The sequence below is a fragment of the Rhinolophus sinicus genome, linkage group LG09 (assembly GCF_036562045.2).
Source record: "Rhinolophus sinicus isolate RSC01 linkage group LG09, ASM3656204v1, whole genome shotgun sequence".
NCBI lineage: Eukaryota > Metazoa > Chordata > Mammalia > Chiroptera > Rhinolophidae > Rhinolophus > Rhinolophus sinicus.
Window position 1 is genome coordinate 111,814,857 of NC_133758.1, and position 16,871 is coordinate 111,831,727.

The window sequence follows — 16,871 nt, forward strand, 5'->3', positions numbered from 1 at the left end:
AGAGCTCGGAATCTGCTTGTTTTCTAACCTTATAACTATATGTCTGATAAAGCCTATGAGCTATAAATCTAATAATTCAAAATACCTTCTCATCTTTGGGAAAGCTTTCATGTATATTCAAGATTTCAATTTCATAAAAAGCAAAATTAGGTTGCTACGGGATGGTGGGTCATATCAACAGATAGAGAAGATGCTGGATAGCCAAAGCAGTGGCAGTGACGTAAATCTCAAAGTCCCAACATCTCCTGGGGGGGAAAGGGGGAAGGAACAAGAAGAAGAAATAAAACTACGCAAACTCATAACCTCAATGTAACTAGAGGACAGAAACATTTCAATGTCAAATTACTCGTAAGTACAAACATACATATGAAAGCCCAGCAAACTCTGCGTAGTGTTCCTGCCACAGCCTTCACGGGACCGAGAGCAGCTCAGGAGGAATTAGACCGAAAGAAAGGAGAGGGGTGCTGACGGGGATTTAGAAGCACTGCTGGAAAGAGACAGTGACCCTGTATGTGAGAATACGGGAAAGTCCACAGTTAGGTATGAGCACTGACAATGGACAAAGGCCTTGAAAAGGCACATGGGGTCCCATACATGACCAGGCAAGCTCACAAAGGTCTCACGGTGGAGGCAGCAGAGAGTTAAAAGGCATCCTTGGAAAGTATAGACAGACGGGTAAAGAAGCAAGAGGGATGTTAGAATCTCAGGAAACGAAAGAACATTTACAAATCAAAGGACACGTGACTATGCAGAAGCCAGTGGTATCCAGTAAAGGAACCGTACTTCGCCTACAAGGACAGGAGAGGGTGGTCTTGAACTAGGAATGTCATAACCATGTCAACTCACTGAAAAACCAAAACCAAATAAAATAACTACTATGAAAAGAAAATTGAAAATAAGAACCTAAGTAATTTAGCTGATGAAAAGTCCATTCCCGCTCCACAAAACTGACAAAACAGAAGAAAACTGTAACATAAAAACTCAAAGCTGAATTAAATATCCACAAACCAGCAGTTAGGTAGATGAAACACAAATTCAAAACTAAAACCCTAAACTTAAACCCAAAATATATAGTAATATAGATGCTTTGAATATGTGTTAAACTTTAAACCCTGAAAATAGAAAAATTCCTCTCTATTATATGTGTACTGAACATCACAAAAATTGATCATATATTAGGTTACAAAAGAAAATAGTAAATTCTATCAACTAGAAATATTATAAGCAACACTCTCTGATCACAATGAAATAAAACTGGAAATTATGTAAGCAATTTTGTAAAAGGCTCTTCTACCTGGAAACTTTAAAAACCTTTTCAAACAACTTTTAGGTAAAAGGGTACATACAAACTAAAACTAAAAAACACTCTTTTAAAAATAATAATGCAAACACTGCATATAATATTTTTAAAGCTCTGATCAGAGGAAAATCCATAGCCTTAAACATTTCTATCAATGAAATTGAAAGAATAAAAATACATAAACTAAAATATTGCCTCATAAACGTGTTCAGAATAACAAAAATTGATTTGTATAACATGGTGTGCCATCCACGCGTAACTACAGAAAGGCAGTGCCCGGGTATGACGGAGCCTCTCACTGTTTTTCTACCAGGTTCTGACAGTGCAAAAAAGCGTCTGGAACTTGAACTCCCTGTGCTGGATTCTTAAATGTGGCCTTTTATAACACTATTAAATGTATCTTTTTTTATCCTTCACTGTTATTCCATTTCCTTCACTTTTTCTATCGTGTCTCCGAACACAGAAAATCAGAAAGAGAAAAGTAGGTTATTTCAGGCAAGATTGGCCAGGTAACAAATGTTTTGAGACACACCTGTTCTTTCTTCAGTCACATCGCTCTTATACTGTCAATCACCCCGCAGAGAGTTCTGAGCAGCAGCTTCCACTGGCCTCTAACCCTGTGGCAGGAGTGGGTTGGAGGCGGATCCCAGGAGCTCAGCAGAGGTTCATGCTTATTAACAATCGCTGGTCTGGAACCCGAGCTTTAACACTGGGCAGGAAGCAGGGGAGACAGAAACGGCCTCTTACTGAAAACAGACAAACTAGAGCTGGGTTTCAGCCCCCGTCACCTCCTCTTTTTTATGGCTTTCTTAACTATTGAAACCCATATTTGATGAAATGATGCATATCTTTATGTAAGAACAGATCTGAGGATGAGTGCCAAGTACCTATATTATAAGTCAGAAGAGTTCTGAAAACTCAACTGGGCAACATGAAAAGGTAAAATGTCAATAGAGTGGAAATACAACAAAGCTAAACGGCAAATGAACAGGGAAAAAACATTTACAGCACATATAACAGATGAAAGGTAAAAAAGAGGTAAACGGTACCAACATTCAGTTAACAGAAGAAATAGAAATCAGCATAAGAACTTGAGAAGATGTTTGATATCACTAATAAATTAAGAAATACAAAAATCAAAATTATCTTGCCACGAAATTACAAAATCTGATAGCTTAATATCCAGTGTTTGTGAGAGTTTGGGGAAACTGTCATTCTCTATATTTGTGGGAATGTAACAGGGCACAACTTTATTGGAGGGCAACGTTGCCAGTACCTATCAAAATTAAAAACGTGCATATTTTATTTCTATCTCTAATCATCTATTCTACACATACTCATATATAATTACAGTGACAGACTTTTAATTGTGAATTTCTAAAGGTCTGTAATAATATGAACATTTGATTTTTCTTATAAAAGAATCAGAAAATTACATATTCCTACATATATATTACCTGAAATGATACACACAGCATAGATAATGGTTGCCCATGGGGTGAGAAGTGTGATTGGCTAAAACAGGGTAAAGAGGTACTATTCTATTTAATTCAACATATACTTAGCTGATTTTGAATTTTTATGTCAAGACTAGTGCCCTGTATACCTGTATAATTTCATTTTAAGAAGTTATTTTTAAAGTGAATAAGGGATAAGGAAATTAAGATAGTATGTGTTCAAGTGTTTTAGGTACTTTTAGTTATGATGGGACTTTTCAACCTATCTTTCAGTCTCAACAATATTTATATACTTTTCTATTTGTTATCTATCTTTGATCGGGGGATGAATTTCCCAATAATATCTTCCAGTTAAAACATTCTAACAGTGAGTTTTCTAGAGTTCATCTTGTCTATGGTGATGTTTTACTTTCAATGACAGCGTTTTCAATTCCATAATTTCTAATTGGTTGTTTTTACACCCATCCGTTCACATTTAGTTCTTCCTATTTTGTTACATAATTTCTTGCTCTATTTCAGTGAAAGTGATTTATTCACTTATGAGAATGAAGCATACTTATTTTAAAGTTTGTATCAGACCCTTCCATTAAACTAATTCTACTTTTTTTTTAATTAAGTATAATTGACACACATTATATTAGTTTCAGGTGTATAACGTAATGATTCAGTATTTTTATATATTGTGAAATGATCACAGTAAGTCTAGCTGACATCTGTCATTATACATAGTTACAGAATTTTTTTCCTGTGATGAGAATTTTTAAGGTCAACATTAAACTAACTTTATATAAAGCAAATTCATGTTTGCATAATTGATCAAATTGTCTTTCTCAGAAGTGGATTCCTTTATCTTTTTATGTCATTTATAGTGGGTCAGGTAAAGTGGCCCAACAGACACAGCTTTGATGAAGTAAACCAAATAAACGAGAATGGTGCCAAAAATAGATTAGTGAGGATCACATATGTTTAATCTTAATAGTTCAACTGCATCTTTACATTTAGTCAAGTTATTTAAAAGCAAGCCTACACTGCTATTATTTAAGTTTGAATATTCAGCCTTCAGAAATTCTGCAGTACTTTCTTGGTTCAGTAAGATTGTTTATATTAGGATTGAAATTGTAACTAACGCAAAAAAGATCCACAGTGGTCAGTTAATTGAAAATGTCATGGTGTATTGTTTTGTTTTTTTCTAAAGCAAGGAATTGTAAAAATTAGTACATTCTACTAAATAGTTTATTTTAACTTAGAAACATAAATAATTTATGTTTATTCATAAGATTCAAAAGATGTGCCAGTCTTTTGAAGTTATTTGAAGATAGAAAACAATGACTTAGGAAGAGCCAATAATGGTAATTAGCATACTCATCCCCGCTTAATTTATTTTATTTCCTATTTTCCATGGCTCCTACCACATGCTTTGCACTATCTACCTGAAGGCATTAAATAAATTATTTGGATTGATGAACAGATAGATAAACAGATGGGAATAAATCAACCATTCAGCAGAAAGAACCAAGTCTGACCTCAAATTAGTCAAACCTAGAGAGTCTTAGTTATCCAAGGTGATCAGAGAAATAGCAAAACCAAGTGCCACACAGGTTTTCATTCTTTTTTAACAATATCAGCAGGAGTCGAAGTAGCAACAGCATCAAGAAACACTCACTAAAAATCTGCCACGTAAGGGACTCTATACGGTTCACCAGAGACACAGAGAAACAAGAAGACCGCCCTGAACATAGTCCGTTGGAGGGTTCAGACACACATTAAGGGATGTATTACAATTCAAAGCAGCTGTGCTAAGTGGCAAGTAGGTGAGACAGAGAACAAGGTGAGAGAAAGGCAGAAGCCAGGAGCAGAAGCAGAGGAAAAGCACATCGTGGAGGAGGCAAGACCTCGGCCATGGTGCAGAGAAGGTGGCCCAGGCAAACACACAGTGACACAGACGATGGCCTCTGGGCAGCAGTTAGATTAGTTCAGCAGATGAGAGTCCACAGGAACGTATGTGGATGTTTTGCTGGTTGAAGAATAAAAGCAAACTGTGGAAGGAAACAAATGCCACTTCCTTCTTCTTAGCACATTCTTGTTTACCTATGACTGTCAATGCTTTAGATAAAAACGAAACGCTAAATTTAAAGTTCAGCTGTCCTCCCCCGTACTTGTCATTCTAGCTACAGTAAATTGTCATCAATTTACTGGACAGCAGGGAGTAGGTATTCCGAGTAATCAATTTGTTTAGTAAAAAGAGTTAACAGTAAATGTCAACTAAACAGAACTTCAATTGTCTTTGATAACTTACAAGTTGTTTAGGAAAGAAAAAATGCTGATAGTTTTGGAGCACCACTGTATGCAAGGGTCGGTAATGTGTGCTGCTGGTGATCCTTGCATCGATACTTATGATACACTCTTGTGAAGTATTATTGCTTTATGGGTAAAGAAACCCAGGTTTATCATATTTTTACTAACTAGGGAATTAGCAATAGGTCTGATCCCACATTCTTGTCCCTTTGCCACAATACTCTCTATGTGTGCATGTGTTAAGAAAGATGTGTAGCTGGCAACAAACTCTCCCCAAATTAATTCAGTTAGTGTTATATTTACTCTGAATCTCAAGAATATTGCTCCAGAAGTCAATGGCTACCTTTTTTCTTGATCACAGTATACTACAGGTGAGTTCCTCTGGATTTTATTTGTACAAACGATTCTTTCTTCAAACTAAATTACTGTAAAAACACTTACCACAAAGGAAATTGCTAACAAAATCATTATCTACCTCAGTACAAACTAATGCTATTACCTCCAGGAAACAGAATTATATAATGGAAATATTAGTTTAAAAGGTCACTGGATGTCAGAATGTATCATCTACAGAAGTCTCCCGAGACACCATTCATCAGAAAATATAATGCTTAGAACACCAAGTTCAATGCCATGATTCAGCAGAACTCTCTCCTCCCTGGTTCATTTAGCACTAGTTATGAAGCTCTGAAAGGGGAGGACAGTTATTCTCTCTCCAAAATATTTCTTCCCACTTGCAAGAAAGAAGAAAGAAAACCCAGAGAGTCCTACCTAAGCAAGATTTTATTAAATATACATCGAATACCTACATTAATGTACTAATGTATAGAACATATACCCAGAAATGAGGCCTAGAAGTAACCAGCTTAGGCCCACACCTCATTTAACAGGTAAGGAAACTATTATAAGACCCAGTGAAGTAGAGGGTTCACTCAAAGTCTCAGAACTAATAGTTCAAAGAACCACAAGTAAAGTGGTCAAAAGAACCACTACTCGCAGCTAGATAAAAGCATTCAATATAATTGAACATGAGACAAAGATATGAAAACTAGTGATATTTGCTTTCCTCTATCTCATTTAAAAACTTCAACTCCGCTTTTTCTTCTGGACATAGCTTTGCATAGTAAAGGAATTTGGTGAAAATTGAATAATTAGCCTCCTTCAATACATCAAAATATTTTCCAACCACTACACTTAATGCAATTGAGGTTGAAATAGCATTAAAACAAGCGTATTAAATAAAGATGCCTATGTTTTAAAATATGTGGTGAGACCGGCATATACTCCCCAAAGTGCTAACTTGGGATTATAAGGTAACTATAGTTGCCAAAGAGATATTAGACCTATGCTGATCACAGATACTACCGTTCTGTACACAGGATACTGTGGGCACAGTTCATTGTGACATGTTAAACGTAACCATGAAACTCTACTAAAGGTAAAGAAGAGACAGAAAAACTGAAATGTCTAATGAACAAAACTCTGAAAAAACTGTTTCTGATTTCAAGTCCAAATGTATTTTTGTAATATGCATAGGGAAAAAAATCATTACTACTGAGCATCAAGTACATCTATAGCAATTTCAATATATTCTCTGAACATTCATTCTTTTTTAAGTTCTGTTATAAAACTCTTTATATGTCAAGATAACTGCTGCAAGATAAAATATTTATCCATTCAACTTTTTCCTACATTGAATGGAAAAGTTGTGACAAACAGAAAAGTATAAAAGACATTCTTTAGTTGTTTTAAAACATGAATTATATACTATTTAGATTTCTTAAAAAATAAAACTGCATACTTTCAACCAATATGATCCCTGTTTCATCAGAAACACATCCTTAATGTTCACCATAATCTAAGATATAGAATATAATACAACCACTTTAGAAAACTCTTTAGCTGTATCTCCTAGAACTAAACATACACAAAACCTATGCCCCAGCAATTCCACTCCCAGCTTGATATCCAGGAGAAATTCATACATGCACAGGAAAATTCAAGCAATATATGTAGTCAAAACCCTGGAGACTACCCAAATGTCTATTAACAGTACAGTGAAATACAAATAGTGGACGAATCTTACAAAGGAATACGACACGGCCATAAAACTGTACTTCCTCTCCACATAGCAGCGATGAACCTCATCTACGTGATGGTGAGTATAAAGTCAGACACAAAAGAGCACATAGCATATAATGCAATTTATAGACACTTTTAAAAACAGGCAAAACTAACCTACGGACATAAAAACCATCTGGGTGAGGTAACAACAAGAAGGGGGCATGAGGGACATACCATTCTTTATCTTGGTCTGTGGAGGTTACATGCACAACACCTTGGGAGAGTTCACTAAGCTGTACTCTTCTGATGTGTACACATTTCTGTTTGCATGTTCTACTTCAATTTAAGTTTTTCACTTAAAACATTCAGTACATTTTAGAATTTTTCTAAAGGTACATCCTGGAGTCATGAATTCAATGTAGCAGGAGAATCCAGGATGGGATTCCAGTAGTAACTTTTCCACTAATTGGTTATGTGACCTTTAGCATAATTTAACCTCTCCACGATAATTCTAATACCCAATAAATCTCACAGATCTTCCAAAGATTTTTTAAAAGACTTTAAAACTGTGCTAGAAGTCCAATGTGTTCTCTATTGTGCCAAAGAGCCTGGCATTCTACTCAGCCATAAGAAAAGAAGAACTACTGCCATTTGCGACAACGTGGATGGATCTTGAGAGTATCATGCTAAGTGAAACAAGTCAGATGGGGAAAGTCAAAAACCATATGATTTCACACATATGTGGGATGTAAAAAAGCAACAAACTAACGAATAAAAAATTCACGTAGACAGCAGTATGGTGGCTCCCAGATGGGAAGGCAGTTGGAGGAAGGTTGAAGAGGGTAAAGGGGGTCAAATATATGGGGACAGAAGAAGACTTGACTTTGGGTGGTGAACACAAAATGTAATATACAGATGATGTATTATAGAACTGTACACTTAAAACTATATAATCGTATTAACCAATGTCACCCCAATAAATTTAATTTAAAAAGACTTAACAAATATTTATTGTGAACCTACTATGTATAAGGACACCGTGCTGGGCACCTGTCACCTATATTCTGGTGAAGAGAAATAGAAAATATGAAGCAAACATAATGAATGAATGAATGAATGAATGAATATCTTTTTCTATTTCAAAAGTATGTATTTAGTCAGACAAAAAGCCTCACTGACCTAGCTATAACTACAGTAAAAAACTAACATTTAAAATGCTTATAGACCTAATCCTCAGTAAAAAAGGAACATAAAATTTTATCTCTGTTATAATTATACTTGTGGGTAATTATAATAATATTTTTGAGATCTGAAAGATAATGCAGAGACATTCAAAAGTCAATTTATTATGAATGTAAGATTGTGTGTATATATATATATATATATTTAATGGTGTGTATATACAATATTTTTAATGGTGTTATAATTATAAATCTCTAAAAAGTTCCATGATTTGTGTTAAATGTATTTTAACACCCTTCCAGTATAGAAGATATGCAAGAAAATGAGCAAACTAAAAATAATGACTTATGTACATGCTAAAATCAAATTGCCTAAAAATTCAAATAACAGAATAAAATGGCAGTGAAACTCACTGAGACCATTTTCATTCCACTCCTTAGTGGTTCAGAATTGTCTTTCATCTGTTAAACCCAGCCAAGCTAAAAACCCTTGAAATTACCTATTATACATACTAGACGTTTGTAGAATATGATCAACAAATATTTTTCGAGTGGTCGTGCCCCTTGCTAATCCATTCTCCACACTACAGTTAGTCTTTTTAAAATGACAATTTTATCAACTCTAGCCCCTTCTAAAAATCCTAAATGGCTGCTCTTCCACCACTGGGTCACATCCAAGTTCTTTCAAATGACTTGCGAGTTAGCATGCCCTGCTTACATGTGCAGCCTTACTTCTCCCCGCTGTCTCTGAGCTGAATTTATCAACCACATGGTTCCAACTTTTGGTTCCCTGAGTTTTTTGGATTTCTGGCTCCAAACATCAGCTCTCTAGAATACCACTGCGTGATCTTTCTTCCTAACGTCTACTCAACCTTCAGTACTCGCCTGAGACAAGACACCATCTTCAGAGAACAACTTCCCGCCTCCCTGCATGCCCAATGTTTCTCCCCTACAGCGATCTCATACTGGATGGACTAGACTGGGCTGCTCAATGGCTGCCTTCCCGACCATCAGCCAAGGACGGTCCATTTCTGTGTCACTCTGCCCAGCACTCTCTGCCCTTGGTTTCTGTGGGGCTGCTTCCTTTACTTCCTTCTACTTCAATGTTATATCACTGGAGAGGCAGGCTCTGTCATTGAGCATTGTATCTAACTGTTTCCTCAGCCCACATCCCTGTTCTTCTCTCCCACCAACACTTACCTTTCCTTCTTTGTTCAGCATATTCCCAATGTGTAGAGCCATGCCCAGGCACACAGCAAACAGACTGAAAATGCTTCAGGAAGGAAGAAGGGGGCAGAAGATGTGCACACCATTTTGATGTGAACACAGGTTCCGTACTTCCTCTAAATTTCACCTTCAACAGCCTGACACCCATCGGTAGAGCTGGATAAATGCCTTCCATTCTGAAGACGACTTTTAATGCATAAGTTACATGAGATGAGACATGGGCTGATATAATTGAGTTAATACAAGTAGGTAGCTGTCACCTAGGAAGGATGAATAGGATCGTGGAGAAATAGAAGATAAAGTACTGGAGACTTTTGATAAGAGAGAATAAGTCCAGAGAGTTCTGAAAATGAAGGGCCACGTGAAGGTAGTGGCATCAGAAAAAGCCACATGAGAAGGCTTTGGAGGAGAAAATTAGGCAAAACAACATTTGAGTCCCAGAAATCTAGGCCTGTAAACAGTAGTAAAATTGATGGGAACAGAAGTAGCAAAGATACACCCTGATTATTACACATTTCAGGTGTGTTGTTTTTTTTCTTCTAGAATTTTCCCTGCACAGAAATATTAAGCATGAAAATTGGAAATTTCATATAGGATCACACAGAACGTTGTCCAGATTTTAAGATTCCATCAATTAATTCCTTTATAACTCCTAGGCAAGTCTAATATTGCTAAACGTAATATTACTAATTCCAGGTAAAATGCCTAGTAGAGGTCCTCTTATGGCAAACTGTTCATCGCTGTGCTTTGTGAAAGCTCAGGGCTTTCAGGTTTGTTTTCTGCTGTCACCTGAGGCAGTTTGCTAACCACTGCTCTGCAGTAAGCAGCTGTTTGCAATAAGCCCCACGTTGCAGACAACATGAGACTGTCTCCTGGGGTTTACAGGACATTGATTTCGTAAAGGCCAGATTGAACACTTTGGGGGAAATGAAAAGACAGCTAACAAATGCAAAAGGAGAACTAATGCATGGTATTTGATTACCGGAGGACTGCAACTTATTACAGGGATTGGTCACCACAAAAACTACGGTTGGTAAATGGCCCAGGTGGAATATGCTGGAAAATAACATGTTGTGCAAAAATTGCGTTCACTTGTGGGACATCAGAGACGTATGACACCATGGAGATGAACTGGGATGGGAGGGGGCGTCTGGCTAGTGGCTAACAGGTCTGACGCCCTATTCAAAGTGCTACTGTCCCATGGGACCACGCTGGCCTCCACTGAAACATCTGCTATATTGAACAGCTCATTTTAAGGCAGCTCTGTTCTGGAACTCTTCATAGTGAGTGAAAATCTACTTGAATTCTTTAAGTCATGCCCATTAGATTATGCTCCCAGAACCAAGGGAATAGGTCAAATTCCTCTTCACATCCCCACAAATATCTGGAAACAGCTACAACTTACCATCCTGCCTCAAACCACTGTAGCTTATTCAACTGTAACATGTACTGCAGGACATAGTGTTGAGTCACTTCAGTTACCTAGCTGCTCGCTTCTAAATGTGTTGCAATTGCTATATTTCAACAATCAAAGCCAAATGCACTAGCCTAACAGTAAAAACCAACATACCTTGCATGTCTTACTTCACTAAATCCTAATAAGGAAAGAATTACAATCCATTTTATAGTGAAGACACCAGATTACAGAAGTAGAAACACTTGCTAGAAACTATATACTTAGTGCCAAGGTCAGGTATTGAACCCATGTCTGAGCCCTGTCCCAGACTACTTCCGGGGAGACTGGACCAGACAGGAAGGGGACGGGGTAAGAGAAGCTTCTGAATAGCTGTTAAATCCCGACTGTTATGTAATACATAAACTGACCCACATATTTGAGCCATATATGAGATCTAGTAAGTACCAACCACATTTTTCTTGGAGTAACTGAAAAAAAGGCTGAAGAAGACAGGGCAGGATGGAACTTTCCAAATGCTACCAGACGACTGAAATTCCCTCAGAGTTACGAGGCCACTGACTCATGTCAGTGACACAATTATACACCGACTAACTTTAAAAGGTTATTCTAAAAGTAGATGTGGACAGATAAAAAGGGAAGCACCCTGGAGGCCGAGAGCAGTAAGACAGCCCTCACCGTTGACCATGTCTGAACTGATTAGTGGGGGGGATGGAACAAAGTACGTTTATGGATTCAGGAGACGTGGAACAGCACAACTGACGGTACTCGGTGATGGTTTGGATGACAAGCTGTAGTGTCCTGGCGCTGTACAGCATGGGCCGTGGTGGCTCCAGGACTTGAGTTACAGCTGCCCCACTTGAATCTGTGTGATTGAAGATGGACTTCAGTGTCTGCAGCTGTGAAACAGGCACTGCACGTGGGTACCTAAGTCATGGAGATGCTAGTACCATTTATGTGCTAGTAGCTGGATGGAGCATAGGAAAGTCCCCGTCACACAACATCGCTCAGGAAATGTTAGCGACGCCAACGGAGGAGGAGGACATGTAGTCCAGCATGACTCCAGGTCTCTGCTGAGGTGACGAGATGGACTTGCAGAGGGAGCACGGCAGAAAGGCAGACCCGAGAAGGAAGGTCCTGGGCGCCAGGAACATGGCGAGCCTGAGGACTCAGGATCATCCACGTAGCAACGGACTGAGGAATATGAAAGTACATGGCTGGGCTGTAGTCTGTCGAGCCTTTCAAAGGAACTTGGCTTTGAAGGAAAAGGCTGTGAGATTCCGGCAGGACAGTGGCTTATTTTGATGGATGACACAAGCATTTCGTGTTTGAAAGAGAAAAGCCTGAGACAGGGAGGGATTGAAGAGATAAATGATTAAAAGCTTAACGGGGTGAGGAAGTCCGTTCAGGGCAGTTGAAGAAAAAGGGGCCCAGAGCACAGGACAGACCTCAAACAGGAGTAGAGACTCTTCTTCTCCCAGAGAAGCAGGAAAAGGGGGAAAGGATGGATGCAGGGGCGGATACATGTATAGCAGGACACTGAGGGAGTTTCTCTCTAATGTTCCTATTTTCGCATGACCTGAGATCAATTCCAAGGGGTTGAAGGAGGTTGGGAGGTAGGGAGTTGGACTTGAGTATGGTAGCAAAGCTGCAGAGTAATTGTGGGGACAGAGCCAGGAGTGCAGTTTCCAGGCTCTCGGCCTCACGTGGCCAGGTGCTCACTCAGGTAGTAAATGGCCATCAACTGCGATTGGATGGCCGTCAGCTGTAACCAGTGAGCCATTGGCCAATAATATAACTGTGTGGCTACGCTAGCAAAAAATGGGGGCTAGCAAGAAGATGGTGGCTGAGCCTGCTAGCGGTGCAGTGAGGGTTGCGAATTGTGTGTCTCCTGTTTCCTGTTTCTCCAACCCAGCCTCCAGCGAGAGTATAGTGGTATGACTCCCCTACCTATGGCTCCGTGGGTGTTCCTTTTTGGCCTCACCGTATCCTGCGCTCTTATGTGGGGAGCGGGAGCTGAGACCCTGCAGGCCGCCACGCGTGACAGTAATGTTTGAAAAAAATGGCAGAGTGACAAAGGAAAGGTATTCCTGCGATGAGCTTATATTGTCTTTCAGGGTCCAGTTCAGTTGTCACCTGTAAGAGTTCCCTTATTTTCTTCTCATAAATGACACTTTTATCTCTCATACAACATTTGGTTAAAAATTCTGTTAACGAATTTCCTGTGATAAAATATTTATGTTTATCTTTCCCACGAGTTCATGTTCAGTGCTAACTACCCAGTCATTCTCTAAAGCACAGTCGGTGCCCATTGTTTCTTCAAAGAAACAAGCCATTATCAATCTATCAAACTGTACTCTAATCCCATACCTTTCTCCATTCCAGTGTGTGAGAAATCAAACAATACAGTTTTTAGTAAAAAATAAGGAAAATAGAGAAAATCTGCATTTTCTTTTTTCTAAGAGCAAAACACTTCATATGAATCTGCCCAATCTGACGTAAGGTCATTGTGTCCATAGGTTTTTTGGGGTTTTTCTGTGTTTTTTTTTTAAATGGTGCTATTAGTATGATGAATAGAATTAGAATTATGAGCTGGTCCTTAGAAACCATTAAGACAGCATTAAACTCTGTCATAGGACTTCGATATCTTCCTATAGAAACTGCACCTCTGCCATCTGCTTACCAGCTGACTCTGCATCCATGGGGTCTGATATCTGAAAGCAAAGAATATTTCTTCTCTGTCCTTCTTATGTGTACGTATCACAAACTCCTAAGGACCTTCCCAGAATAAATTGAAACTAGCAAAGAAATTTTTTCTTCATCAAATATCCTTTCAAGTATTTATTATTGTCCCCTGTAGACGGAGTTCTGTTTGTACCAGTTACCACTTTATAAGCCTGGGCTTGCATGCATGCCAAACACATCAGAGGCTGTTTTATATCCAGATATAGTTTTCTTGTAATTGTATCATGTGGCATGAGGACACAAATGATTTTTGACCTATAACGACATTCTCAAAACAGAGCGGCCTCCCAGAGCCTAAAATGACCAGAATCAGAACACAAAATTATCTCAGGTCTACTTTTCTCTAAAATTTTGGAAATAAACATCTAAAGCTTAATTGCTAATATTAATAACAATAAATTATTTGACAAATGTGAGTGAGCAGCTACGCCGGGCAGCTGCTATGCTGGGGATGGGGGTGGCAGAGCAGACTGCAGCAAACATGATTAAACCCTCCGGGAAATACACAGGCAAGTGGGATAGAACGTACATGAACAGACAAAACGGTTTCAAGAGTGCTAAGCAAGAATCCAACAAATGGAGCCAGTTCATTTATAATGGTGTCTTTGTTTTTAAATTTCAAGTGTTAAAAGTCAGCTTTTCCATCTAAAGTTTAGTGAAGCAAATAAATTTGTCTTGGCTTTCATAGAGCCTTCCAACCCTTAATTCTGCAGGGGTTAAGAGATAATCCATGGCAACGGACTCCTACGGAGGAGGAGGACTCTTTTGGTAAAAGTGAGGGGAGCAGAGGTGGGGATCCCTAACGTTAATAAGAAGAGAGAAGAGCCAAAATAGTCACTGAGGGCAACAGGAGGAGGGGGAGACCAGAGAAACAAATGGTCTTTGCCAGGCAGGGCCAGACGCTGGGCCCTCCCAATCCAGCCCTCTGCCTCCCCTCCTCTTGCCTCAGGGGCACCGCAGCCCCCACCCTGCCTAAATCAAAATGAATGCCCCCTCCATTATCATGGCCTTCATCTACTCCACATGAACTCAGTACATTCTTTATTCAAAGGTGTTCCCATCTTAAGAAAAGTCTTATTGCCAATCGTTAAAATAATAAAATAAAGTCCATACATATTAGTAAATTTACATATATAGTTATATTGTCGGACTTACAAATATTTTGTTATTATTAATGCATTACCTTAGTATAAGTTACTAGGGATTGACTCCTTGAGGGCAGGGTCAGCTTGGTACCCCCAGACCCTAGAGCAGTACATGGTAGGTCTTTAGTACATGATGACGGGACAATATTGATTCTGCAAACAGGAGGATGTTTACTGATTATCTGAATCACATACGATTATTCTCTATAAATACTCAGACTGAAAACAGCACATTTTAGCTGAACTGTCTGATTAGGAAGAGAGTTGAGCTTCTCCTCACCCTGAAAGCTTTCACTTCCTTTTCACAGAATATTTTACAGCAAATGCAGAATGTAATGTTTTTCCAAAATAATCCAAAACATGTAAATCTTTACTCACAGTCACCATGAGGATTGTCTCCTCTTACACCTTTGATCTATTTTGAATTGCATTTGAGTCCACACTACACTCATTTCCTCACAGAGTTTCCATTTCCTGAGAACAGAATGATGGACACTAATTGTTGAGGATGAAAGTTAGGTGAAAAATTGACTCTGCATTTTCAATGATTACCCTTAATATTATTAGGTTAGATGGCCAACTATTACATTGTAAGAGATGAAAGTACAACACAAATTGATGAGGAAATCATAATCTTAAAACTTTCAACAACAGTCTGGTATTGATTTTGATGTAAAACTAAGCTTACTTAATACATTTTTGGTCAATTGACTATTGCATGTACACTAAGAGTAAAATGGTATCTTGAATTCTATACCAGCTCATTAAATCAAAACGAATGAGGGTGGCATCTTTTTTTCTTGCACTGCACTGTAGATAACTCCCAATTCAAAAAGATACCCAGCAATGGGAGCGATTCATCACCAAGATCATTTGTGTCACAATTCTGCTTCCACTGCTGGTGAAGAAAAAAAAAAAAAGAAACTATTTCTTTTGACAAATGTAAATTTCAAATGGATGCTACAGATAAAAATGCTCAATAAATGAGTGGCTATCGCAACATGATACTGCAAAAAGAAAGCCATTCACTCACTGTTCTTGAACATTATCTAATTATTTCATTATAATGCTAAATTTGAAGCCATGCTTTTGAAATGAGTACGTGTAGACACTTTGTCCATCTGAGTTTCAGCCCTGTTGGTCCATGGATCTAATGATTACCATGCTGCACTTTCTGACCTGTGTGATTCAGGACAGTTGCCATACTGTACCTCAGCGTATTTCATTTGTTTTATTCATACAGGACTGAATCTGATTAGGCTGCAACTTCTCAGTGAAATGATGCTCACCTAGATAAATATGGCACTGGACTAAATCGTTCCTTTTTCTGTGCCATTTTTTTTTTTAAAGTAGCATTTTACATCAGCCTGTTTCTCATCAAGACAACAAATGTACAACACTAAGACTTATCAGTCAGCTAGCTGGTGGGAACCACGGCACAGATACCAAGGTGTGACAAAGCCTGTGTGAATGGGGAAGCTTGGCCGGATACGGGAGACGAAGTTAGAAAAATAAAAACCAAACCTTACATCAACAGTACACAGGTGACAAAAATCTGGACATGCAAATTAGTGGAGAAAATGCAGAGCAAAACAATTAAGAGTATATGGCATAGGGACACATAACAATGAATGGCTCAGAAATACTAGGGAAAGACAGACATATTTCTCTATCAATAAACCTTTATAAATTTGTTCATTTTATCTTAGCAAAAAAATAATCTTCTCAACCCTTTTCTAACACAGTAAGTAGAAAAGAAAACTATAGATTATTTCCACATAGATGACTCCAGTGACATCTGGAATACAACTAATAACCTGTCCATACGTGTCGTGCACTTGGTGTTGACAGCGTATTAGAATGGACCATGTATATATATTATCTCTAATCTTCAAAAATTCTTGTAAATGAAACATTATTAACCAAATTTCATAAATGAGGAGGGTGAGACTCAGATATTTTGAGAAACATTCCCAGGGTCATTCAGGAACCAGGTAGTTTCTGACCCTATGACCTTTACTTTCTGGCCTCCAATTCAGATGC

At 38.3% G+C, this 16,871-nt stretch overlaps 1 protein-coding gene across 8 annotated transcripts in view; it reads right to left on the reverse strand.

Moving 5' to 3' along the window:
• The window catches only part of IMMP2L (inner mitochondrial membrane peptidase subunit 2), a 538,968-nt gene that overhangs the window by 375,039 nt on the left and 147,058 nt on the right, over positions 1 to 16,871 (reverse strand). Inside the window, exon 5 of one of the 8 annotated variants that reach the window (XM_074341016.1) lies at positions 1,940 to 2,009. The exons of 6 other annotated variants lie outside the window; for them this stretch is intronic. In XM_074341016.1, coding sequence (XP_074197117.1) covers positions 1,955 to 2,009 — 55 coding nt within the window. In that variant the 3' untranslated portion in view covers positions 1,940 to 1,954. Of the gene's footprint in view, positions 1 to 1,939; positions 2,010 to 8,140; positions 8,181 to 16,871 lie in introns of those variants that run through there. One more of the 8 variants, XM_074341021.1, reaches the window with a different exon arrangement.